The 25544-nt window shown below is 41.2% G+C and overlaps 1 protein-coding gene across 1 annotated transcript in view; it reads right to left on the bottom strand.

Moving 5' to 3' along the window:
* LOC137631064 (GPI ethanolamine phosphate transferase 1-like) overlaps window positions 1-25544 on the bottom strand; it is a 135673-nt gene that overhangs the window by 60986 nt on the left and 49143 nt on the right. Inside the window, exons 8-11 of the mRNA XM_068362667.1 lie at window positions 19680-19803; window positions 15340-15515; window positions 9571-9761; window positions 5935-5985 (exon numbers count right to left, since the gene is read on the bottom strand). Coding sequence (XP_068218768.1) covers window positions 5935-5985; window positions 9571-9761; window positions 15340-15515; window positions 19680-19803 — 542 coding nt within the window. The remainder of the gene's footprint in view (window positions 1-5934; window positions 5986-9570; window positions 9762-15339; window positions 15516-19679; window positions 19804-25544) is intronic.

Here is a 25544-nt window from a genome sequence, read left to right as displayed (position 1 = left end):
AGGAACTGGATCACCTTGTTGGCTGCCTGCAGACAAGTAGTCTTAGATGCTGCTCATACCAGCCAATCGTCTAGATATGCTACCACTTGAACTCCTTCGGGTGTAACTGCTGGACGATTGTGTCTGCTAGCTTCGTGAATATCCTTGGGGCTGGGTTCAGTCCGAAGGGCATTGCTCTGAAGACAAACTTCTTCTTCTGTAGTTTGAATCCTAGGTAGGAGGAGAAAGGGCGACTCTTGGAAGATGCCAGTAAACATCTGCTCGGTCTATTGAGACCGTGTACGCCCCTTTTGGTAGAAGGGTCCTTATGTGTTGCAAAGTAAGCATCCGGAACTTGCTGTTCTCGATGAACTTGTTGAGTGGAGACAAGTCTAGAATGACTCTGAGTTTGTCTGAGTCTTTCTTGGGAACACAAAACAGCCTTCCCTGGAATTTGATGGACTTCACTTTCCTTATTACCTTCTTGTTCAAGAGTTCTGAGGTATATTCTTCTAACAAGGGGGTGGAGTGTTGGAAGAATTCTGGAAAACGGGGTGGAATTCTGCTCCATTTCCACCAGAGTCCATTCGTGATTAGGCCGAGGGCCCAGGGATCGAAGGTCCAGCGATCCTGAAAGTGATACAGTCTACCCTCTACCTGGAGCCCCTCATCACTTGGGGGGTCCTGCGGATTTGTTTCCACGACCACGTCCTCCTCGGCCCTGAGAGGAGTTACCTCCAGGAGAACTTCTCTTAGGGCCTTTTCCTTTCTGACTAGGGCGAAAGGAAGTCAACTGCCTCTCAAAGTTAGGGATAAACACTGGCGACTGAGCTACCAGTTATTGAGGGGCCATCTGGAAGGTGGTCTGAGGCATCGTGGTCATAGTCACAGCAGGAAGTTGTGCAGGTCTACGTGGTCTCCTTGTCTTTTTATTCTTGGGCTGGGGACCTCTGTCTGAAGAAGATTTCTTCTTTGAGGTCATGCCCCACTTTTGGAGAAGGTTCCTGTTCTCCGTGGCTGCTCTGGCTATGATCTCTTGGACCAGTTCCTGTGGGAAAAGGTCTTTACCCCAGATGCTCGAGGTAATCAGCTTCCTTAGTTCGTGTCTTATGGTCGCTGAGGCCAAAACGAACTCCCTGCAGGCTCTCCTCGCTTTGAGGAAAGCATATAAGTCTTTCACAAGGGTACCCATGTGAAACTTAGCCAGGAAGGTTAAAATTTCTGGGGCGTTATGTAGACCTGCACTCATTTCCAGGCAGTTCTGATGAGAAAGGGAGGCCGCAAGTCTCTCCTTTGTCTCCTGTTCCCTCCTCAGAAGATGGTCTGGCAACTTTGGAAGGTTCTCATTGAACTGCTGGCCTGCTATCTCTGGATTCAACTTAGAGACGGAGAAGGTTGGTGGACATCCTTCCACTTCTCCTCGCAGGTAGCCAGTGCTAGAAAGAATGGTTTGTATTCCTCTAGGGTTGGGCAGAGTTTGCCCTCGTCGACTGCCTTGACGGCAAAGTCTAGCGCTTTCTCCATAAAGGGGAAAGAGATGGAGGAAGGAGCAAGAAAGGTAGGATGTCTCTTGCTCAGTGCTGAGACTTTGGAGTTGGTGTATCCGGCTCCTTTCAAGGTTTTCAGGAGGATGGATTGCGCCTTGTCATGCTCGAAGACAACGATCTCTTTGGGTACAGTTTCCTCACGGGCTGCATGTTCATCCTGCAGTCTCACATAACAGTCTGGGTAAACTGAAAAGTTAGGCCAGAACTCAAGGTCTTCAATCAGTTTGGCCCCCAACTTCTCCGAGACGAATAGTTTCCCATTCATCATGGGCATATGCTCTGCATACCTCCAGGGGTTGGTTTTGGAGCAGTGAGGGAGATCCAACACTCTAAGGGGCTTCTTAGTGGCGCCCTTGGTAGGTCCAGGGCGGTCCGCCCTCTCCTGCAACAGTATCTGCTGCTGCCTGAGTGATTCTCTCATCGTCTCTTGTTCTTTTTGGAACAATTCCATCATCCGTTGAACCGAAGTAAGGATCTCTTCGTTCTTGTCGGCATGTGCAACTGGTTGTGGAGTTGGGGTTGAAGAAGTTGACGGCATAGGTTGGTATGCTGTCACGGAGAACTGAAGGTCTTCGGTTGCTGTTGAAACGGATCCTTCTTCCTTCGCTTGTGGATGTTCCACGTTTTCTTCAGGGCCTCCTTGCAGTAGGTCCTGCTCAGTGTCAGTGGACACTTTGGATATCCTTTCTTCATGCATGTCCATGCCTTCCAGTGCCTTATTTATGTCCGCATCGATCTTCAGTTGTGTGAGGGGAGGCTGGACCTGTTCCTGGGGCACAACCACGTTTGGTAGAGCCTTGGGGAACAGTAGACACCTTAAGGAGTCATTGAGTAAGTACGGTCCTGGAGAGTTCTTCTGGAACCCTCTTACCCATTTGCGAAGGGTCTCCCTCGCTGTACACCTAGTCTCTACGGTGACATGGGGGGGTTCTCTGAAGTCGTTCGCCAGCAGGGTTCAGCAGGTGGGGCAACCCTTTGGATCCCAATATCTAAGGACTCCCGACACGATGCAGCAGGGGGCATGGGTCCTGCATTCCGTGTGGCCACAAAAGTCTTTGCCCTGGTGGTTGCAGAACAAGGCTGCATACTTCTCAATCGGCTCCTCCTGTAAAGGAAAAAGGGCCCAATGAGTATCTATATTTCTTGTATCAGTGATATAAAAGCATACAATTTTTATTAACAATAGTAATTACTATTGTTTATGGTAGCTTAGGATAGTAAGCTTGAAAGGAAGTAGAAAAGAAACATATCTGTGTTTCCTCTCCCACGCCATTGCTGAGACCTCCGTCAGTAATAATATTTAGTTTCCCTGAAAGGGAGATTACAAGGTAGAAAAACTCTAGTAACTAGAGTTAGAGTTAGTAAATGTCTTATACTAACATTATCCACCTGTAGTATATATTAATACCGATCGGGTATTTAGGGTCCTGATGATCGAAAAAACCATCTGGATGTTGAGGGAGGGCTCAGCCTCAACATAATACGTGGTCCCAACAATTGTCTGCGATAGGAAACACAGAGTATGTTAGAAAACATGTGTACTACTGTATAGTTGTATACTGTACTGTAGTTTAGCTGGCAGCACTGCCGGTGTTAGGTAAGTACCTGGTGGTACTAACTGATAGAGAGAGAAAAAGTATTAAGGTAGGAGAGTTTCCTATTATCATGAGTAAACATAACAGTTGGAAGTGTAGGAGGGCTATCAGACCACCTACTGTCTCCTTGCCAGAATGAGAGTTCCAATGGAAGGGGAAAGAATCTGTCCGATTCTGGCTTCCACCCATCCACAAAAGGCCTGTCGCCGGCTATGACGTCGGAGGCAAAAATTGTGGATGGCAGCTCAAGGGAGATCAGAGGACTTCCCAAAGAGTGTTAGGTTTCCCACCGGTAGCCGTCAGGAGCCGTCTCAATCTTCCCTCCAATAGCATTCACTTCCTGTGAAGGAAGGGAGTAAGGGGGAAGTTGGCAGAGACGGCTGAACTAATCGCTACCGGCAGGGTACCAGCCGGTAACGCAGTCACCCTAGCAAGCCGGGGTGACTGTCAGAATACCGGTGAAGGAATTTTGTGACGGCTATGCCATCACTAAAGGACAGAGGGGGGAGGGTAAAGGATCTTATAGTTCAATGATATGAGAGGTGGCGGCAGGTATGCCGCCTATCTCAAACAGTGAACTGAGGAAGCATGGCTTCCAGTGCTGACGACATCGTCGGTGCCACGACATTGTCGGCAGCAAGACAAGGGCACCCTGAGTTAGTCACTATCTAAATCAAAGCCGGAGGCAGCAAGAACTTTGTTCTACTCAACGGCGATGAAAAAAGACAGTGGTTGCCGCCTGTATCTGCGGCGGCACTCGGAGGGAGAAAGGGTTTAGCTTCTTCTCTCAGAGAAAGAATGAATATAGTAACTTATCTATAGATTCTAGAGAATGTAAATTCTCATACAAATCGAGAAAGAACGATAGGGTGAGGCTAAACGTGGGGGATTACTTTACTAACATATATATGAGCGAGAGTAGCCTAGCTCTGGTAGGATCCCCGGCCAGGGTAGTTGGTACCACCGGGGTTCCCGCCGCATACGATCAGTAAAGTCACATAATAGGAAGAGGAATAATATTCATGTATGCAAAATCACCACTTGTATAATTTGCCTAAATAGCTAACATTATAGCTTAATACCGGGAATTGTCACCCTACTGACTAAATAAAATGCAATTGTAACGGGCGACTGCAGTCGTAAAATGGCTGCCTCTGGTTCTCGGCAACGCTCACCTAAATACACTTAAATTATTGAAATTTAACTGTGAAAAGGGAGACTCAAATTATACACAGGAAAGAATTAATACTCAACTTTCCAGAAGATGAAGATGCTGGAGATTGCATGATGAATATTCCGATAACTTGTAACTAAACACCGGGTTAAGGTGGGAGCACAACACGCTTAGAGAGCTACAAGAAAAGGAATGGCGTCGCAGGGTTAAGGTGGGAGCACAACACGCTTAGAGAGCTACAAGAAAAGGAATGGTGTCGCAGTAGTAGTAGGGATGGAGGTCCACCGGGTACCTAGAATGACACCCCCTTTTTTTGCCACTCTTCCCCCTTACATCAAAGAGTTGAATCTATTCGGGGTGAAGATTGCTATGTCTTACCTAGTATACGTCCCGATTTTATGCGATATCCTTTACTGGATACTTGCGCCAGGAGTTAGAATCCTGCAGACCTTCGGTTTAATTCTCTGGGAGTATCACTGTAGCAAATATCCCTTAGAATGCTACCAAAAGAAACCTTCCATCAGGACGACATGGCCTGAGCCCAAAAAGACCAAATGTTAGTTCAATGCTAGAAATTAAAGCTTCAGATATAATTGGTAATTGATGGTGTAGGGAAAATTCATACTTGACTCCTACTGGGAAATACTGCATTCATGCTATAATATTTAGGAGACGGTTTGCATACATCGTCTTGATGGCTAAAGGTCTTGACTCTAGCATTTATATATTGTATGATGGCTGTATCAAAGAACTTCATAAGTCATGCATTCATACATTGTTAGTAATTTCTTTACAAAATGTCTTGTTATATATTCAGACACAACTTTATATCATAGGAGTACTAAGAATGTAAGTGTTAATTATAAAAAAAACAAATTAAAAAAATAAGAGAAAAGAGCTTAGTGCATCACCAGGTGTAAAATAATAGAAGGTTCAAGTCAGTATGTTATAGTAATATAAAACTAGAGCTCATGATTTCATTCATTAAACAACTGCTACAATACAATACTGAAAAAAAAACAAGTGTAAATGTTTAACATGCTTCAACAAAACAATAGTCAGTTACTTTTTGAACTACAATGTTAACTGCATCAGAATCATCAAGGCATAAAGCATCACCACCATGCAATCTCATTTCTTTGCTATTGTAGGTTCAAATTCATCTCAATCAAAATCAGTGTGCAAATAAAAGTGAAAAAAAAAGCAAAGTATAGTTCTATGCCATATCCACTGAGGTGGTATGTCTTCTTGGCCATACACAATGTAATGCTGCCTAAAATGGTCAGTTCTTAAAACTCAATTAATAAAAAATGTGCTGTCAACTTGTCAATATGAGTGCACAAAGTTGCAGCATGATATCTTGATATTAATACAAGGCAATTGTGTATAAGCTTGCAATAACATTATGGCTACCTTCTTTTCTTTATCCTGCGCTTTATTTTTGATTGGCCCATGTCAACACTTTACGGTGCCCGAAAAAACATTGTAATATAGATTAGAAAAGGCCAAGGCCTAGTCCACAAATATCCAAAACAGCTTTTAATTCAAACTATGATCAATATCAGTATTTTTAGTTTGTTAATGAAAAGTTATATACATATAACAGCACAGTACTTTATAGCTGCAATTAAAAACTTACCAATAAATGCCAATACCTCCAAGTGAAAATGCCATCAGCCCAGCAAACTCTCTGGATAAAAATGGGAAATATAAAATTTTCAATAATACTATGATATAAAAATAGAAATTTAATATTACCTACAACGAGATGACTTTATCTGGTTCAATTTGTATTTATTATTTATTCATCTATCTGTTTACAGCCAGGATCCATGAGCTGATTTTTATGAAAACTCTAACCAAAGATGGATCTCATAACTGGTACAAAAGGATTATATTTTCATAAAGAAGGAAATATAATTTCTCAGGAGAAGCCTTTCTCAGTCTTTGAGGAAGTTTGCTATCTCTGGATATTTTCTGATATTACAGCATTTAGTGAATTCACATTAACCAAAAACAGTAACTCTCTTAGGCAAGTACAGCGCTATCAAGCTATATCACACATAGTCCTCTTTCACTACTTCAGTGTCCTGATGCAGCTTAGGATGTACTAATAAATAAGACTGAAAGGAGGAAAATCCTTAATTCTATTTGTCATTACAACATGCAAATATCTCATTTTAGTCAGGTTCACTATGTTATTTTACTAGATTTTTGTGGAGTATCAAAACTACATTTTTGGAAACTTTATTGCATACACAATTAGAAAAATAGTTTCCATTTGCCTTGATACTTAAATAGCCTCCTACTTAGATTTTAAAAAATGGCTGCTGTAGAAAAATGTTTTATTCAGTATCTTAGTTTCTAAATAACCTACAAATATGATTTTAACAGCTAAACTATCATTTACAGGCCCAGGGACTCCAATGAGATGAAAATAAATAAGCTACATTCAACCACAAACTTATTTGATTGAAATACTCCACTTTATTGAATGTTTTACAAGTGATCAGACATGAGCATTCCACCTAGTTTCCATTAAGAACCAACTTGTTCACCTTTACAAATGGGTTTAATCTAATAGGCAATCAAGGAGTGATAATATTCTGTAGCTTGTCACCTTCAGCAGCAATTGGGTTTTCATGTTTCAGTACAGCTGCCTTGATCTTTCTGATAACACCATGCTCCTTCTTGACAGCACTTTGCTTGAGGCTATGATGCTCTCTGGTTTTGTAAGATTCCAAGTCGAACTGACTCTTGAACCTTTTTTGCAACATTGTAAAGTTTTAGTGCATTCCAAGTCAAACTGACTCTTGAACTCTTTTGCAATATTGGACATTTTTGCTGTGACCATGAAGAACCTCTGTCTAGAAATGGCCTTGTTTGAGATGGTGATGAGTTTAGAATGAGTATTCACCAGTTTCTTTAGAAACTCGCAGGCATGGTAATGTCATTCTTTGTGACTGCAATGTTGCCAGCTTAGAGGTCTTCCCAGGTTTCAGGATAATTTGTCTTCAGATCACATACAACTGTGATGTATCTGGGTCAGAGTCACTTGCTCAGCTGTTCTCCAGCTTGGAGATGAACCTCCAGGTCAGCAATAAGGGTTGCAGCAAATAAGAACAGAATTGCTTCCACTCAATGTAGGTAATTCACCATTGCCTTGAACATTGCATTCTTGGATCTCCATTTCTTCCCTTTCTTGGAAAACTGATATCAGCAGTGGTCTAAGACTAAAGGAGGAGATATTGCTTTGTTTGTTTCACAGACTCAGCTGCTTTTATGTGCTTGCTACCCTTGAAGGAGACAGTTTCAACTCCCTCTACTGCCTTTAGACAAAACTCTTTCAGTAGCTGATTGTCCTTGAAGAACTCTTCCAGTGCCATTTCATAGAGCTACATATGAATAGGTTTGGGCATGAAGATTATACTTGTGATGGGTACATTTCAGGATATGCCTTGTGGTAGATTCATAGACATATGCTTTTATCCAGGCATAATCAATTACAGGGTTCTCCAGAGGCACCAAGAGTGTGGAGAGCAACCGTGACAACATGAAGGTTCCCAGTTGTTGGGCAACTGTGCATTTCAGGTCAGCTCTGCCATTTATCAGTTGGACCACCTTTCCATAAAGAGCCATGTAAAATGAAATGACACAGGGGGGATTTTCACCAACAGGTGGCTTTCTCAGTAGACTTGCTTGCATGATCACAGCCGACAGGGGGTACCATCTCTGGGGAGTTATTGAAGGGCTTAGACCTGGGTTAGTGGCTTGCTTTCAGACAACTGAGAGTTGTATCCTGCCCATCTAGAATATTGCTAGATGTTTCCTCTAATTCCATACTGGATAAAGAAGTAGCAACAAACCAGCATAGCTGCAACATCTGGTAAGATCCTAAGATTCCCTTACTGGTGACAGACAAAGTGGTTTATTCTCTTGACAAGCTGTTGTTTTGGCTTGTCAAGGTGCTGCATATTTACATGGTTTGGAGAGATAGATAGACTCTGGTATCATCTATCTTCAAGGATGGTACAACTAGTTTTTCAAGAACCTTTACCTTTTAGTAAACAGCAGTAATAATTCCATGAGTCATTCCTTTTCCAACAGAGGTGTTCTCTCAAAAGTCCTTGTTATACATTGCGAAGAACACAAAGGTAATCTTCTTCAAGAATGGTGGTGCATACATTCCTTTGAACTCTCAAATGCATTGTATAATAGCATCAGCCAAAGCTGTTTCAATCAGCAGGATACAGCCATATGGAACAGTACTTATGAGCACTGAGAGGATCCATTAGCATCTTGTTCTGGGTGTTTTGTTCAACTGTCAGAGCCAGTCCTAGGACCTGTAGGTTTTATCGTGCATGGGGTGGCATGAATGTTGCAGATTCCTTTCTTGGCTTCTAATTGACCTGTCTGTTGAATATGAATATAAGAAATTTGGAGATAATTTACATTTTTCCTAACTATACAAACCTCTACATAGGATAAAGTATCACCTTGTATAATGAGGTTTAAACAGGTGGACAGTAGCTATTGGCTGGGAGCAAGGAAGCCCTGACCCCTGCTTGCATTCTGGTAGCAGCCGGGACTTTAAGGGGTAAGTTAAACTACTGTATGAATAAAGGACTCGGGTTTGACTTTCAAGGAAACCCATTTCTGATTTTCACGGCCAAGTGACAAGAACATCAAGTTTACTACTGTAATAAGCTTTGTAAGCCATAAATAATTAAAATCACCAAACAATCTTTTGTAATTAATGCCTTTTAAATTCAATCTTCAGCCTTGCTCTTTGGACACAACCTACAGGAACTAATGTTAATCATAGAAAAATGGTAGAAGGAAAAGTTTCATTTTAGTGATTAATTGCATAATCAACGGGTTAAGAGTTGCTACATCGCATCATAAAAACTGTTACTTGTAAAATGGATGACATGAAAATATACAATTCATGAGATGAAAGATTCTAATTACTACTTCATCTCTTCTACTCAAGAATCAGCTGAATTATATTTATCTTTTATAGCTTTATTCTGTCTTATGATAATAAACTGATGAAAAAAAAGGTCTCAACTACTGTAAAAAGATTTCTTTTTCCAGTACAGTATCACAATCTTATTTAATTCTCGTTCTGATTAGCTTCAAAAATAAGATTTTCTAATACAGTGGTTGAACTGAATTATAACATAATCCTTTTCCTGAAAAATAAAATTAGATAAGAGTAATACCCAACCAAGAACACTTTACATGAAGTAAATACAAAAATAATGATACTTACACCATTGGGTAATAAGGCTCTTTTCCTACTACAGGCATGTAAGTGAAGGAAGCTAAAAGAATGCAGGAACCAATCCAGACAAGGCGCATTGATTTCTCCACTGTACCCTGCATTGAATACATGATCACTGGCCACAGGCCAATACAAATAAGTCCCAAAGAAAGCATTGGCCGAATGAAAAACGCAATTACCTGCAAGAAAAACAAATCATCATTAGTATTGCAATGTCAAATTAAATTATATTTATAGAGCTGAACATTGATTTACATATGATATACTTATAGTCATCTAATCAATTACGAAGACTTTATACATATATTTTGTATTCTAACTTTTGTGACCATAGTACAAATTGTTAATAATAAAAATAAATTAGAAAATGAAAGACTTTATAAAAAATAGACCTCATATCCTCAACCACTTTCATTCGATACAAAGCTCTAAGTTGAGGTCCAAATGTCCACAAAAATGTATAGACTAAGTACTTGCTATGAGAGAGAGAGAGAGAGAGAGAGAGAGAGAGAGAGAGAGAGAGAGAGAGAGAGAGAGAGAGAGAGAGAGATACTGTGTGTGTGTGTATATGTGCATGCTCGAAAAATAAATAGGAAATAAGTGCAAATTTGTATTTAAAATTCCTAATAAATAAAATCTTACAAAAGCTTGATATATAATAACTTGTTTGAAAACCAATAGCAGATACCTGATCCTGTCAACTCTTAGAAAAAGACAAATTATTGCAGTATGACAGTTGACCTCCATCTACAAATACTGTACAATGCCATCATAGATGGAACCAAACCTTGTCAAGACCTCTTCCAGTTGATGAGTATACCCATATAATGCAACAAGTAACAGTAATAAACCATGTTTGTTCTCCACACTTGTTGTTTCCAAAAAGTTCAACCAATTATTTAAATAACTTCACAGCCTACTACATGATTGTATCTCTCAAAATTTTACTAGAATAAAAGTCACAGTGAAGAATGCATTGGTTGCTGCTAGGTTGAAACACAGCACATGAAACTGAAATACTTCTACTCTCCAGCCAAAATTACTACTTCTGCAGTTATGAATACTGTACATTAGAACTCTAGTGGTGTCCGAGAAGATTGCCAGCAATGAGCTGGAATTTCTGTCTTGAACAGACATGGTTATGCAGCCTCCTTGATATTGCTGATGTGGTATGAGATTCATCATCTCCCAGTTCAATATATCACAATTCCTGGATTAGGTCAAAATGAAAGAATCCAACCTCAATACTTCCTCACTGAGAAGACCAGAATTCGCCAATGCTCGAGATACAGCAGCACATGTATCCCTTGCAAGTTGCTACCAAGATGAACACTGATGTGAACACCTGGGGAGCACCACACAGTCTGAAGCCGACTCTTGAACTGGTACACCGTACCAAAGAAGAAGTGGAGGTATTTTTTAGAGGACTAATGCACGCATCCTTCAGGTTCACCGAAAGCATGAAGTCTTCCTCCCTGATGGAATACAGCTCAGACCCTACTGTTTCCATCCTGAACTTCATTTGATGAACAAACTTGTCCAGGCATGCAACTGTTCTCAATGGAGAGAGGTTCCTGACCTGTCTCCAGTTCCTGTTGACTTCACCAGGAAGAGCTGACTATATTACCCCAGATTCTTCTTGAATGACTTCAAGCAGATTCTCCAACATCCCTTCTACCTCTTTCTGCAAGGCCACGGCTTTTGGCAATGTTAGAGGATCAGACGAGAACTCTATCCGTAAGTGATGTGGGGAGGGGCTGACATTCCAGAAAGGGTAGTAAATAACCACCCCAAAGGACACTATCGACCAATGGTATAGCACCAAGTCTCCACCAAGCATCCCTCTACTCTCAGCAGCAGGAGAGAAGGAACACCAGTAACAGTGTTTCCCTCTCTCTCTCCCTTCTTCCCGCCACCCCTCTTTCAAAAAGAAGCAGGTTGGGTGGCTTGAAAGAGCTATGCATGCACAAATTCCTTTCTGGAAAAACTTGCAGATGGCAAGATCAGGGTATAGGAATGGGCCAGAGCCCTTCACTCATTCAATCTTGCAGGCATGGCCCAACCCACACTGCAGTTCCTTTTGAAGGACAAGGGCCCTTGAAGGAGACTGCATGCTGGATCAGGGAGTCTACAAAGCAGTTCTTTTCTTCTCCATTACCACCTGCATGCGACTTCTCAGACGGAGAGACATTGCTGCCCTCATCGAGGAGTTCTGTATTAACAGAGCTACCTTTGGGCCAATTCATTTGGAGAAGCAGGAAACCAAAGCATCCCTTTTCTTCTCTGGGTTTGCCTAAAGTTTGCTGACTGGAGTGCAAGGAAAGTCACTGTCTACCAGCCAGTGAATACAAGGCTCTTATACTTCTCCAAAGACTGAAACTGATAGCCCCATTGGGTTGGCAAAGTATGTCACTGCACCTGGCCACTGGTCAAGCCAACAGAAAGTGTGGAGGGAGGCCATGATAGACAATTCCATGGCCACTGATTCAGAGGACAAGGAGGTCATACCTTCTGCCTTGAGTACTCTCTCAGCACACTAACAGGTCAAGCTATAGAGATTATGCAGCATGCTGTGGTGCATAGAGCATCTGCTGTATAAAGAGTGGGAGAGGAGCAAGATCCTGTTTGAGAAGCTGAACACAAGAAAGTTCTCAGATCCACAGATCTGATCATCAACTCAACCCAGGGCCAAACCAACTAGATCTAACCAAGGCAACTAAAAGGATGACCTAGACCTTTGAGGGGCACCGAAGTGCTGATAAATGACCAAGGTTCTCCCTGAAGGCAGTACTAAGATTGCCTCAACCAGTCTGTTGCAATCACGAATATATGCAAGAACATCCACGGAGAAATACTGACTTGGGATTGTCAGCGTCTTTTGGCACAAGTCCAAGGTCTGGTGCCTTGAGGGTAAACAAATCCTGAGTATCTCATACCCAGCTGGGATAAAAGATGTGCCAGGTTGCTCCGGCAATTCACTCTTCACTTTCTTATTACCTCCACCAACGAAGTTGGAAGGAGGTTCTGTTTTACACCCTATTTGTGTGTTTGCTTGTTTGTGTGTGTGTGTGTGTTTGGTCATGAACAGCTTCCTAGCCACAATTTTAATTGTAGAGTAATGAAACTTGCAAGGATTAACTGGTCTGTAAAAAGCTGGAAATAATTGAATTTGGAAGGTCAAGGTCATGGTAAATAAAAATGTCCAATTCACGTAATCAGCCATAAATTTGGACATCGTTGTGACAGAGACTTCAAACTTGGTTCATATTTGAGTGTATGAAAATCCATGCCAATTGATACATGTTAAGGTCAAAGGTTGACGGTCAAGGTAGAGTTCAAGGTCAAGGTCAAGGAAAAGGTCAAATTCCAGTCATCAACCATACGGCCACAATTTTAATTGTAAAGTAATGAAACTTGCGTGGATTTTAAACTGGTATGTAAAGAGCTGAAAATTATCAAATTTTGGATGGTCAAAGGACAAGGTCACAAACGAGCAAAAGATTTATATCACATAATCAGCCATAAGTTTGGACATCCTTGCCATAGAAACTTCAAACTTGGTTCATATTTGAGCGTTTGAAAATTCCCGCCAATTAATACATGTTAAGGTCAAAGGTCTAAGTCAAGGGCGAGAATTAGCTGCCACGGCGGAGGTCTGGGCTCTACTGAGTACCCCTCTAATCAAGACTGTTCTGCCCCAAAGAAAGTATTGAGAACATAATTGGGGACAGGAGATGGTCCAAGAAGGCCAACAACAGCAGGGAAAGAACCCTTGGCACTAATCAAGGCAGAGATGGAAGGAGTAGCACATACTCCTCCTTCTGCTGATCTTGAAGAGGGGATGGCCAAGCTCTATGCAGGGGCCATCTGCTCCCAACTCTTGGGCTTCTATTGGACACCTAAAGTGGTGTCCTCCTTTTAACCTGCTCTACCAAAGTATTACAGGATGACTGAAGAGAAGGAGTCCACTACCTCGGTAGGAAGGGTGATGGAGTTTACTGTAGCTCCTTCATCAACCGGGGAACAGAAAGTTTACGGGGCTGTACACTCCTGCCCTGCTTGGAGAGACCAGAGCCATAGGGGACTTGGCCAGAATCCCAACAGGGTCGGAAACCACTCAGGCACCATCCACTCACACCCCCACAAAAGAGAGGAAGTGCCGTAAGTAGCACTTGTCTTATGATCACAGTTTGCCTTCCTGGACTTCTTTGACCTCATCCTCCTCTTCAAAGTCTTCTTCATCTTAAAAGAAGAATCAGAGTCGGAGGTAGAAGAGAAAGACGAGGAAGAGTAGTCAGGGGAGGCAGAAGAACGCACATTTCTTACTCTTCCCAACCCTCACCCCAGGGTCTGCTAGCAAAGGAACTGCAGTCTGAGTGACTAACAACAACAAATTTCCCCTAAGGGAAAAAACCACTCGCAATTCTCCAACAGGAACAACATGCTCCCCAGAGACCAAACCAGAGGCATCTGCATAGGGGCACAGTAGCAGCCACATTCAATGAGGAGATGGAAGAAGCAAAAGATTTCTTCTGTGTCTTCTTGGCCATTGGAAAGACAGATCCTGTAGAAAGGTTATTCCTCTTCCTCCCCTCAAGGCGCACACCTGCCATTGCATAGGAGGCCACAACCCACACTCGGCACACAGGGATTATGAAAAATCATGCCACTAAAGGTAAACACAGCCATTTACACATAAACCACTTGCAGCGTGCACCCTTTTCCAGCAAGTATGAATCTCTTACTTCACATTTATCCCTAAAAGCAAACAACAGCCAGTATTCACATCCAGAAAAAAAAAGAAAAGGAAAAGTTCAACTTAGGGCACATCCGTACAGGTTGTGGTTGAAAATAACAAAAGTGGAGATCTTCCTACACATTGAGGGGCGGGACTTCTGGTCCCCACTTACCCCTGTCAGTAACTAACTTGTCAACAAATTCAGCAGCCGTTCCAGCTCACATTGAAAATATCTCCCTATTTAAAGGACAAAAGATTTACATATGTGTAGGAACAAATAACTTATGGAAAGTCAAGTGGGTCACAACATAATGTTGCCTGATCATGCACAAGGGAGCAGATGAAGTGTGACTGATGAATATATGATAAAATTACAGTACATTAAAGCACATGGTACACAAACACATAAAGCAAGATTGATCTGCTATGCACTACAGTATATTAAAAGTAATTTTTCTTCCTTTTTATAATAGTAGATGTAATGAGTCAGTTCTCAGTCATCAAAATCTTTTTGCATAATATCTTTGAAACTTTGTCAGTTTTCCTTTTAATTGTTCTAACACAGACTTTTACAGTATATCTACATCTTGTTGCAACCAATTTCATGGCACCAAGCACTACTCGTTAAAAGTATCAACCTAACAGTCAGGATAAAAAATAACAAAACCCAATAGCTTCTGTTAATCCAGGCTGGTTCTACAAGAGTATATTAACTCAGTTGGATGGTTAAGCTCCCAAATAAAAATTTCTGAGAGCAAGGTTTTAAATATAATGTACACCTGACAAACTAGATTGCGGGGACTAGGAGATATATATTGGTGAAGGGGAGATTGCCAGGCACAGGAATTATTCAAGGTCTTTTTGCCGGGGTTGGGTCTTCTACACCGAAGAGAGGGTATGCAAATGTTTTACTATTCATCAAAATAATGGCAACTTTTATTTATATAATGTAAAAAAAATTCAAAATTAGTCTTAGTATACCAAAGACACTTATTCAGAAAAAGACATTGATCACTAACCAGTATTTCAATTCCTAAGAAAATTGATATCATACGTATGGCAATTTCCCACACCATATTAAAAGATGATATAAGCAGCCATGTGACACGAAGAGAGGCACAACTATGGTGTACCAGGCTCCATAACCCCACTGGAGTCATGAAGTATAAATAGTGTTGCCAAGGATGTTGGTGAGCTGCAACAAGAAAATATAATTCAATTCCATATCATTCTACAATTATGAAAACTATAATTTTCCAAAGATACAAAATATTAGTTCTGAATAGAATTAACCAAAAATCTGAATCCACTTTTGAAGGTAAACTTGCATCAGTAATGGAAACAAGTAAATATAACAAATTTCAAGAATAATATATATTTTTCCTAGCAACACAAACCTGAGTCCTTTAAAATAGGCAATGTTTTCAGTGGGGCTTGAAAGGCTCTTGGAATCATTAATGAGGTAGTTAACGACAGGTGGTGAGCACAGGCAAGAAGCTGCGCCATTCTCTTGTCAAAGAATTTTCACTTTTGATCTTTGCCTCAGGACTAAGAAGGGTGGTTGAGGTGGGAAGTTCAACTTTGAAGGACTCAAGCCGACATAGTCAGATAAAATATAAACTTAATTTATGATTCTTTATTCATTCCTAAGCATATACATGCCTTTCATCCTTTAAAACTGGTTGGTTCTTTTCTTCACTGGAATATGTCAGTCTCTCTGGTCCCAAATTGTAGAAAGATAACTGCAGTAACCTCCAATCAGTCAACATAGGGATAAGTAAGCCGGGCACAGTCAGTAGCCAGTTATGTACCTGATACTGTGCTCAGTCAATGAAGGTATCTTTCGCCATCAAAAGGGAAACGGAGTCCAAAATGAAATACTTGGAATACGATAGCCAATGAGTGGCAATTCATTCTACTACCCTCCCCCTTGTTAAGAGAGGATGGGGAAGGACTAATTCTTACATATCTAGTATAGTGTACGAAGAATAGTGCTCTGAAAATTAGCTTACCAACATCAGTGTCAAGCATAGCGTGTAACAGTATGACCGCTTCAATCCCATGTGAAGTGCATTAAAAAAGCAGAGGAGCCAGTCATTTTACCCTTTATCTGGACTTACATCAAACATGTTACTGTAAACAGTATGCTTTCTGTCCCACATCTACTTGAGCAGCCACCATAGGCCCAAGAACAAGTCTTTAAGAATGTGTTGGTATACTCCCTGACTAGTGTATAAGGATGGTCAGTCTTTTCACATGAGTCTCCTGCACTTCTCCAAATATTCAAGGGATGATAACTCCACAACGTGTTCATGAAGTGTGTCACAGCACCTGACCCCTGGTCAAACCACGAGACTCCTTAGAGAGCGGTTATGACAGAGGTCTCCTTGGCCCCAAACTTAGTAGCCGAGAGGGATGTTCCTTGTGATCTAAGTTTCACTGCCTCAAAGGTGCAAGGAGAAGGATTTTTTGAATCGACTGGAAGCAACATAGTTCTCAGATCCACTGATCTCATAGTCAACTTGATTCAGAGCCCAACTAGCTAGATCCAACAACCGCAACTCCAGAGAAGGTCTTGACACTTCAGGGGTACCAAGACTATGGGCTGATCATTAACCAAGGTCCTTACCTGAAGCTGGCACCATGGATGCCATACTAAGTTCCTTGCACACACAAATGATTACAAGGAACACTCCAACTCAGGGTTCTCTGCTTTAGTTGGTACTAGGGCAAGGTCATGTACCCTCGGGTCAAGAGAATCCTTCTCGCCTTCATCCCTCCTAAGGGAAGATGGCTTGGTAAGGTGCTCAGGGGATCTAATCTCCATCCCATGAATACAAGCATTCCATTCTAAGGATGTAATCAGGGACTGATGACAGACCAGCTGGTTGTTATTGGTAGATAAATATACCTAGCATTGCTCAAACCAGAGACAGAAGAGGTACCAAGTACCCTTTCCTCTCTTCGTTGTGGTAGAGAGTCAATCATCAACCAGTAGCTGCTAACTGTTCACAAGTGCGAAACAAAATCCTTGAGAAGTGCCATTTTCTCATACTGTATGGGATACACAGAACCCTTATAAGAGAAGGAAGCAGCACTCCCTGGTACATCGAGAAAAGATGAAAGAGGACACTTAGTCTCTTCAAACACTTGGTTAACAGAAAGAGAGTGGGGCCTTACTTAGCCAGTCAATCTACCTAACTAGGCAATCAACCATACCCCAAGCCCAAAACCCATGGGGTCTTGACAAGAGGCCGTAGCCCTGGCTAACAGGGTAGTCAAGCCAGCAGTGGGACTAAGGCACAGAACCAAGGTCAAAACCAGCCTGGCTACTGGTGAAGCTGGACTAGCCACTTGGAATACCCCTCCCGAGGATTGGCATAAGGATGGGATTGAAAGAGAAGTGGTGTCATCAAGAGTTTATGGCACTTTCTACAACTGGCCTCCCTAGACCTACTCAACTTCTTCTTAGATGAAGGGTAAAAATTAGAAAAGGAGAAAAAATTGGAAAAGAAAGCAGAACAAACTTGCTTCTTATCAACTTTTCTTTCATGCTCTGGAAGCAGAGAATTCACACATCAGAGCAACAATAGATGATGACCCTAATCAATGGAAGAAACAACAGTGGTTTCTACAACATGAACCACAACATTGCGGGTTACTTTCCTGTGAGAAGAAGTAGGCACTATCCCTGGTAACACACACAGGGGCTGAGGTTACTGGCACAAGGATAATGAGAGCCATGGGTCACAGGATCACAAGAACAGGGGTGACAGGCACTGGGATGACTGGCATAGGAGTGACCAGCACAGGTGTGATGGGCACAACTTTTACTGGCAAGGGAGCTTTCTCACATACTTCACTGGCCTTGAGAGAACCCTTTGTTGGCATCACACATTGCAGGAATCACCACCAGGGTCAATGACACTGGTATCCCCAATGGTTTCATTGGGGGTCACCACTGAAATTACTGGCACTGGGGATATTGAGGATGAAGTAGCTTCAGATATTAGCTCCCTCGAATATGACATAAAGGCCCTACTTGGTTGTAGGTAGTCTGCTTAAGAAGAGCTTCCAGCAAATGCTGGAGTTCACCCATCACCTCAACTCTCCAACTCTGAAAAAAAACTTGCCGATAGAGATCTTGGTTCTTCTTTGATCCTGAAGCATACTCTTCAGGACCAAGCCAGGAAACCCTGATCTATATTCAGCACATGGGGATTATTGCAAACAATCATCCACCTAAAAAAGCTCAAATTCAGTGTGATCTCTATCAACGACTAAGCCATAAACTGATGCAGTGTCAAAACAACAGTACTGTATATCTGTACACAGTGCAGTCAAAAACAGTAATGACAAGTCTTACACAAAAGAGTGAGTGGGGCTACTCGCCTGAGCTCACCAACTATTGTTAACTACCTCTTTAATGATTTCAACACCTGTTGCAGTTCTGCTGATGACATTAACTATTTCAAAGGATGAAAGGTTTGTATATGTGTATGAAAAAAATGTAAGAATACATTTACAAAATGTTTTCACTCAATATTATCAAGAAAAAAAGAATTCAAGTAATTTTATATAGGTTTTGCCCAAAAAAAGGTATTTTTAGAGCATGAATACATATCATATGTGTATATAATCTCTTCTCTATAATAATGTTAGCTAAAAATCAAACCAAATATTCCTCAGATCATCTTTACCAAAGAAAACCAAGAATTATCAAAAGCACTATATTAATCAACTGAGGCCTGACCAGTAACAGATAGAGTAACATCAGCTTCTAATCCACATCAAGATTCTAGAAAATCCACGTTTGCCAGTTCTTTTATATAAAATTTTAAGCAACCTTAGCATCCACCTTAGAGTTTTTCATGAACCAATACTATTTCAACGAAATAAGTTCTATCTCCTCTTCTTATAAATTTACATCTCTGGAGAAAACAAAATGCATACAGATCTCTCATACATTAATGCTAAGCATATCATACTAGTGCCAATATGATAAAATAAAATGTTTCCTAAGATAAAAATATTAAACTCAAATTTAAAAATCATATGGGACAATAATAAAAAATAAATCTAGTGGCCCAGTAAAGGAGCCTGATGCATTATATCAAAACTAGTGTACGCAACCGATCAAATATGATGACTAAATATTCAGATAGATATGTACACACACGTACCCTTCTCTTACCAGGATATGACTAACCACTCCACTACCCGAGAGATGGGAAGAGCTGGGCGTGACCAGAAAGAAATCTATTCATATACATAGCCAGACACTTACTCTTTATTAAATAGAGGTGATAAAAGTTAAGAAATACACCAACTATGAAAACAAATGTTCATTAATAGTTACCTAATAATTTGGTAATATTGGTTATACCCCAGACTAACAAAATGAGGGCAAGCAGCACAGATGATCTGGACACTCTTCGACCCTCGATAGTACCACCGGCCATTCTTAAAACAGCACTATGATCCTGGAATTATAAAAAAAAATATAGGTAAATAATTGTAATTAAGCATGAAGAAACTAAAATGGAAATAAATGAATTTTTAGAGAACATAAAAAAGAAAGCAACACACTATCTTAACATGAGAAATTTAATACAGTATTTGATTGATTTCTCAAGATTTAGCTTGTCTGTCAAAACTTTCCCGGATGTAAATGCCTCGCACAAAAAGTTATATAATATTAATACACTGGTCTGTTCAGTTCAGGTATCTATACACATAATTACACATATCCTCATGTCTGTTGTAACATTTTGTAGAACAAGTCATCTCTAACAGATGAGTTTGCATCATTGACTATACTGGCCATGCAGAATTTTAGTAGATGCTCAAGTTTCACACACACACACACACACACACATATATATATATATATATATAAATATATATATATAATATATATATACGTATTTATGTATATACATAAGTATTTATGTGTGTGTGTATATATATATATATACATATATATATATATATATATATGTATATATATATACATATATATATATATATATATATTTATGTATATACATATATATGTATTTATGTAGTGTATGTATATATATATATATATATATAACGGATTTTGAGCGAAGCGAAAAATCTATTTTTGGGTGAGATGGCCATGTCGTCCTGATGGAAGTTCCTTAAAGTAGCTTCCTGAGGGATATATGTACTACAGTGATATTCCCAGAGAATTTTACCTTTAGGTATCCAGAATTCTAACTCCTGGCGCGAATATCCTTAAAATTTCTCCCAAGGATATCGCATAATATCAGTGGACGCATTCTTGACACGCCTCCATAGCAATCTACACCCCAAACAGCGTTTTGGCTTCGAGGAGGATGGCAAAATAAAAGGGAGCCGTCCAAAGGCTTTCCCCGCTCTCGTAATACTATTGGGAATACAACAGCGCCTTTCCACGATGGCGGACATTCCTTGTAGCATTGAGTGTGGTGTTACAGATACAGTACCATGGGAGGATACTGTGAAGATCTTTTCTTTTAGAAGAGATGGGTGGGTCCATCAGGACGACATGGCCATCTCACCCAAAAATAGATTTTTCACTTCGCTCAAAATCTGTTTTTTGGGCTCAAGCCATGTCGTCGTGATGGAAGCATACCAGAGCATTAGTGTATCTGTGGATTTTTAATCAGTGCCTTAACCTTATAGCAACCTTTTCTATGGTCATTGGGACCACATGAGACAAGGGACGTTACCGTTATTCGTCACCATCACTAATCATAACCAATGTTAGTGCTTCCTGCCTCCTACAGGGAAGAGTCATTCTAGACAGTAGAAAAGGGATCTTGAGGTTAACATACATAGTATGACCAAACATAAGTACACACTGAATATACAAATAGCCTCATAGTTGTATATTTTGCTAAAATAACATCAGTGTCTCTTATATCTAAAATTTAATGCATACAAATATATGAGGGATACTTACTTTGGTAAGTTGAAGAACTCTGGGATGTATATATACAATTGTCTGGCGAAGGTGGACGCACTACATTCTAATAGACATTTATTACTAATAAATGACTAAAAGATGTTCAGTAAAATGAATGTAGTATGACAATGGGATTATACCTGTAACAAGTACAGAGACTATATTTCCTTCTTGAAGGAAGAAATGATGAGTGCCACTCTCAGACTGAAGAAAAATTATAAAACAATTTCTCTTCATAATTCCTGTACTGGTTACTTCTATCTGCACTGTGTACTTCGTACACCGGCACTAGTGCTATTTGTATAATTCCACACCTGGGATTTTGAACAGAGCTAGTGTTATCATGGTAACACTTAATTAAAAGAAGTCAAACCTAAGAAGGGTGACCACTTCTCCCTTTAATTGACAGTCCCAGTCAATTAGCTGTTCATCCTTGACTCCTGTTAATTACACAAGAGCAACTCAGACAATTTAGGGAGACATACCTTGAATTGTCGACTTGCGACGTCCTTGTCTAATTTTCCTACTGAAAATGTCAAATGGACTTCCTTCCAATCCTTTTCCTGTCCGGGAAAAGCTGGTGACAAAGGCTTGCACTCATCGAGTGTGGGACATGGCTTACCCGCCTCTACCGCTTTGGCAACAGAAGTAAATGCCTTCCCCATAAAGGGGAATGAGAGTGAAGTAGGAGCAAGAAAGGAAGGGTGTCCGTTATTCAGTGAGAATACCTTCGACTCTGAATAACCCGCCTTTCTTAGACTACCTGAAAGGATAGTCTGTGCCTTATCATGGTTGAGAATCAAGACCTCCTTTGGTTCCGTTCTTTTCATGACTTTGGTTCGTACTTCAGTCGAACCCAACAATTAGGGAAAGCATCAAAGCTTGGCCAGAATTGAATTTTGTCCAAAGGAACAGCACCTATTTTCTCTGAGATGCAGAGATTGCCATTTGAAATCGGCATCTGCTCCGCGAACCTCCAGGATTGGTTATGGAGCATGTTGGTAGGTCTTGATTCATGGGTCATCTGACTGACCCCTGGGAAGCGACAAGAGAAACTTTACGAGGATTTATCTTGCGTTTTACTTCCTGCTTTTCGTTTTGTCTACGAAAGCTCTCTATTTGATTCTTCAGCTGGATACATAATTGTACCACATTATCCAAATTAGGGGTAGAAGACGAAGATGTCGACATCGATGGCTCTAAAGCCGGCACAGGCGTAGGAAATTCCGACGCAACATTTTCCTCTTCTACCTTGGGGCATTTCTTGCCCTTAATCCCAAAGGTTTTCTGGCCGTCACGGGATGTAGTTAGCTCCAGAGGCACTACTGTTTCCTCACTTGCTTCCGGAAATAGTAGCTTACGCATCCCGTCATTAGGTAGGAAAGGTCCCGGAGAGATCTTTTGAAAGCCTCTCACCCTGTTGCGTAATTTATATTGAGCTGTATCCCTAGTCTCTGTAGACTTGGGATTTTCAAAACCTTCGGAAATTAATGTCCGACATATGTTGCAAACCTGTGGGTTCCAATAATGTAGGGATCCGGAAATAATATTGCAGGGGGCATGAAACCTGCAAGTATTATGACCGTAAAAATACTTACTCTTGGCCTTGCAGAGGACTGCAGTACAAGGTATCTGGTGTTCCTCCTGTAAAGAAAGGAAAACCAAATGAGTATACAATGGATTATCTCCTTAACAATCAACATGCAAATGTCCTTTACAATAGAGTAGCTTAGGATAGTAAGCTATAAAGGGATAGTAGGAGATACATACTTGTGTACCCCTGTGAGCAAATGCTGTTGCCTCCCCTCAGTATTAACTACATGGAGATTTCTCTATAGAGTAACTCCAAGTAGAAGGACTCTTACCCCTAGGGGTAGAGAAGTATCAAATCACTGTCCCAAAATAATGTTAATACTGTGGGGTCAGGATGACTGATTCTCGATCAGAATATTGAAGAAAACTATTCATTCAATATATGAACGGTACCAGCAGAATGCTCATACAAGGGTACCCAAGGTATGTCAGAAAATACTACTGTATCATGGTACTGTAGTTTTCTAATTGCAGTGAGTCTATATTGCAATTTACTGGCTACTGTACATCATGTATTGTAGTCTAGTCATTATGCTGCCTTCATAGTAGCATATGACAGTATGGTCCATCTAGCATGAAGCCAGCTGGACTAGGAAAATAAAGACACATATTTGTATATCCCACTCAGCCTATTTGCTATAGTCTTCCTACTATATTAAAATATAGAGTTTCCCGATCAGGGAGACTCAAGGAAAAAGGCTTCACCCTTTAAGGGTTAGGAGTGCATTACTCCTGCCTTGAAGTGTTTAATATTGTAGGGTAATCCTAATACTGATTTCTAATCAGGATATGAAGAAATCATATCATTCAATATAGGATTGGGCTCAGCAAATGCCTGTGTTGGATATCCAAAATATATTGGAAATAACTACTAGTATAAACTATATAGTAGTTTTCTATCTGCAGTATATTCTATAATGCAGATATACTGGCTACCTGTATAAAATATACAGTAGTTCAGACGGCATGTAGCCGGCATAGCTAGGTCTTGCCGGCATACCCGGCATGCTAGCTAGAGAGAGAGAGAGAGAGATAGCATGGAAAAAAGGCTACTCCTTACTGTGAATGTATACTGTACAGTAATTAAGGATGTAAAAGTCTAATTTGACTGCCTTTTTCCAGAAAGAAGGTTCTAATAGAAGGGGAGAATGTACCATTCAGGCTTCCATGCAGCTACAGTACTATTGCCGACAAGGTACCGCCGATACACTGCCGGCCGGCAAGTCCAGCAGTACCAGTACAGTCGGTGTGCTGCCAACTGAGTCAGCACTACCTGTGCCGGCCTGGCCGGTAGTACCCCGGCAACAGGACCTGTAGCAGCAGTCCAAGGGAGGACTGAAGAACCTTGGGAACAGAAGGGACTTCCCTCTCACGGCCATCATGGTCGCCAGCAGCCATCTTGGCTGCTGGCTGGGCCGGCAGTTGCTGGCTACGCCGGCAATTGCCGACAGATGATGTGGTTGGCGGCAGTATGCTCTGCCGTCAGCCAAAGACATGGCTCGAGAGGGAGTCTGGCTGGCTCCGGCAACCTACCAGCAAAGGAAGGTTGCAAGATGCCGGCCTAAAGAAAGACAATGGCTCAGCCATCAAAAGAGGACAGAGGGGTAGGGAACAGGGTCCTGTAACGAGTGTGAAAGGAACTGGCAAAAATTGTCAGTCCTACCACCTGTAAAAGAAACTCTGTTTCGGTATCGGCAGAATCCCAGGGAACAGGAGAGACTCAGTTCTCCATCCCAGAGATTGCCGACACAGTTAAGGGGATGGCGGCACTGCCGCCTCCTCTCAACAAAGAAGAAACAGAGTTCCAGTGCCACGTATCCTAGGCTAAAGAAAATTACTCTTCCGCCCAGAGTACTGTGGCATAGGACTAGTCTTTTAGTCGCAAGGAGAAGATGGTATCCTACCATAACTTCAAGTGCGGCTAATGAGGGCTAACCTCCATTGCCGGCCACCTAGCCGGCAGGGGAATGATGGTATCCTACAACCCATTCGCCCTGCCAGCAAGTCGCCGACATAAGACTAAATACTCTGAGATTCTGACTAAATCCCAAAACCCAATGGTATACCACAACCAACGGTTAAGGGAAGAGGCAGGACAAACCCTAAGTTAGCCATGTCTGAATAAAATTCAAGGCACGGCTATTAGGGTTGTAGCCTGAGGCAACACTCAGAGGGAAAGAGATTACCCTCAAGTCTCCGAAGAGACGTGTAATGTTTCATAACATTCTAGGAGGTATCAGTCTCCACTGAATGAAAACAATACACGAGGGTAACCGGGGAAAGTCTGAACGTATAGTAAAACGTCTAGGTAAGGTTACCTAGGCTATACGAGATCTCGGTTACCTAAATCACCGAAACTCTAACTATACGATCGACAGGGAAAAGGGGGAAACAAAAATTATGCACATTATCGAGACTTTACAAGAATAATTGCCTAAATAGCTAAATAAATAAAATAATTAAATAAAGCTATTAAAAACTGGAAGTCGTTCTGCTATCTAAATAACACATGCCTAACGAACGACGGCGCCATGGCGCCTTCAGTAACTGGCCTAGCTCTTAAAAACAATAAAATACTCCAATTTCATTGTGAAACAGGAGCTAAAATATACTCATAGTAAAGACCCGATACTCAACTTTCCAGAGGCGGAAGAAGAT

Source organism: Palaemon carinicauda, chromosome 39 (assembly GCF_036898095.1).
Source record: "Palaemon carinicauda isolate YSFRI2023 chromosome 39, ASM3689809v2, whole genome shotgun sequence".
Classification (NCBI taxonomy): Eukaryota; Metazoa; Arthropoda; class Malacostraca; order Decapoda; family Palaemonidae; genus Palaemon; species Palaemon carinicauda.
Note: the sequence above shows the minus strand (reverse complement) of the source record. Positions and strands in the feature narration are given on the sequence as shown.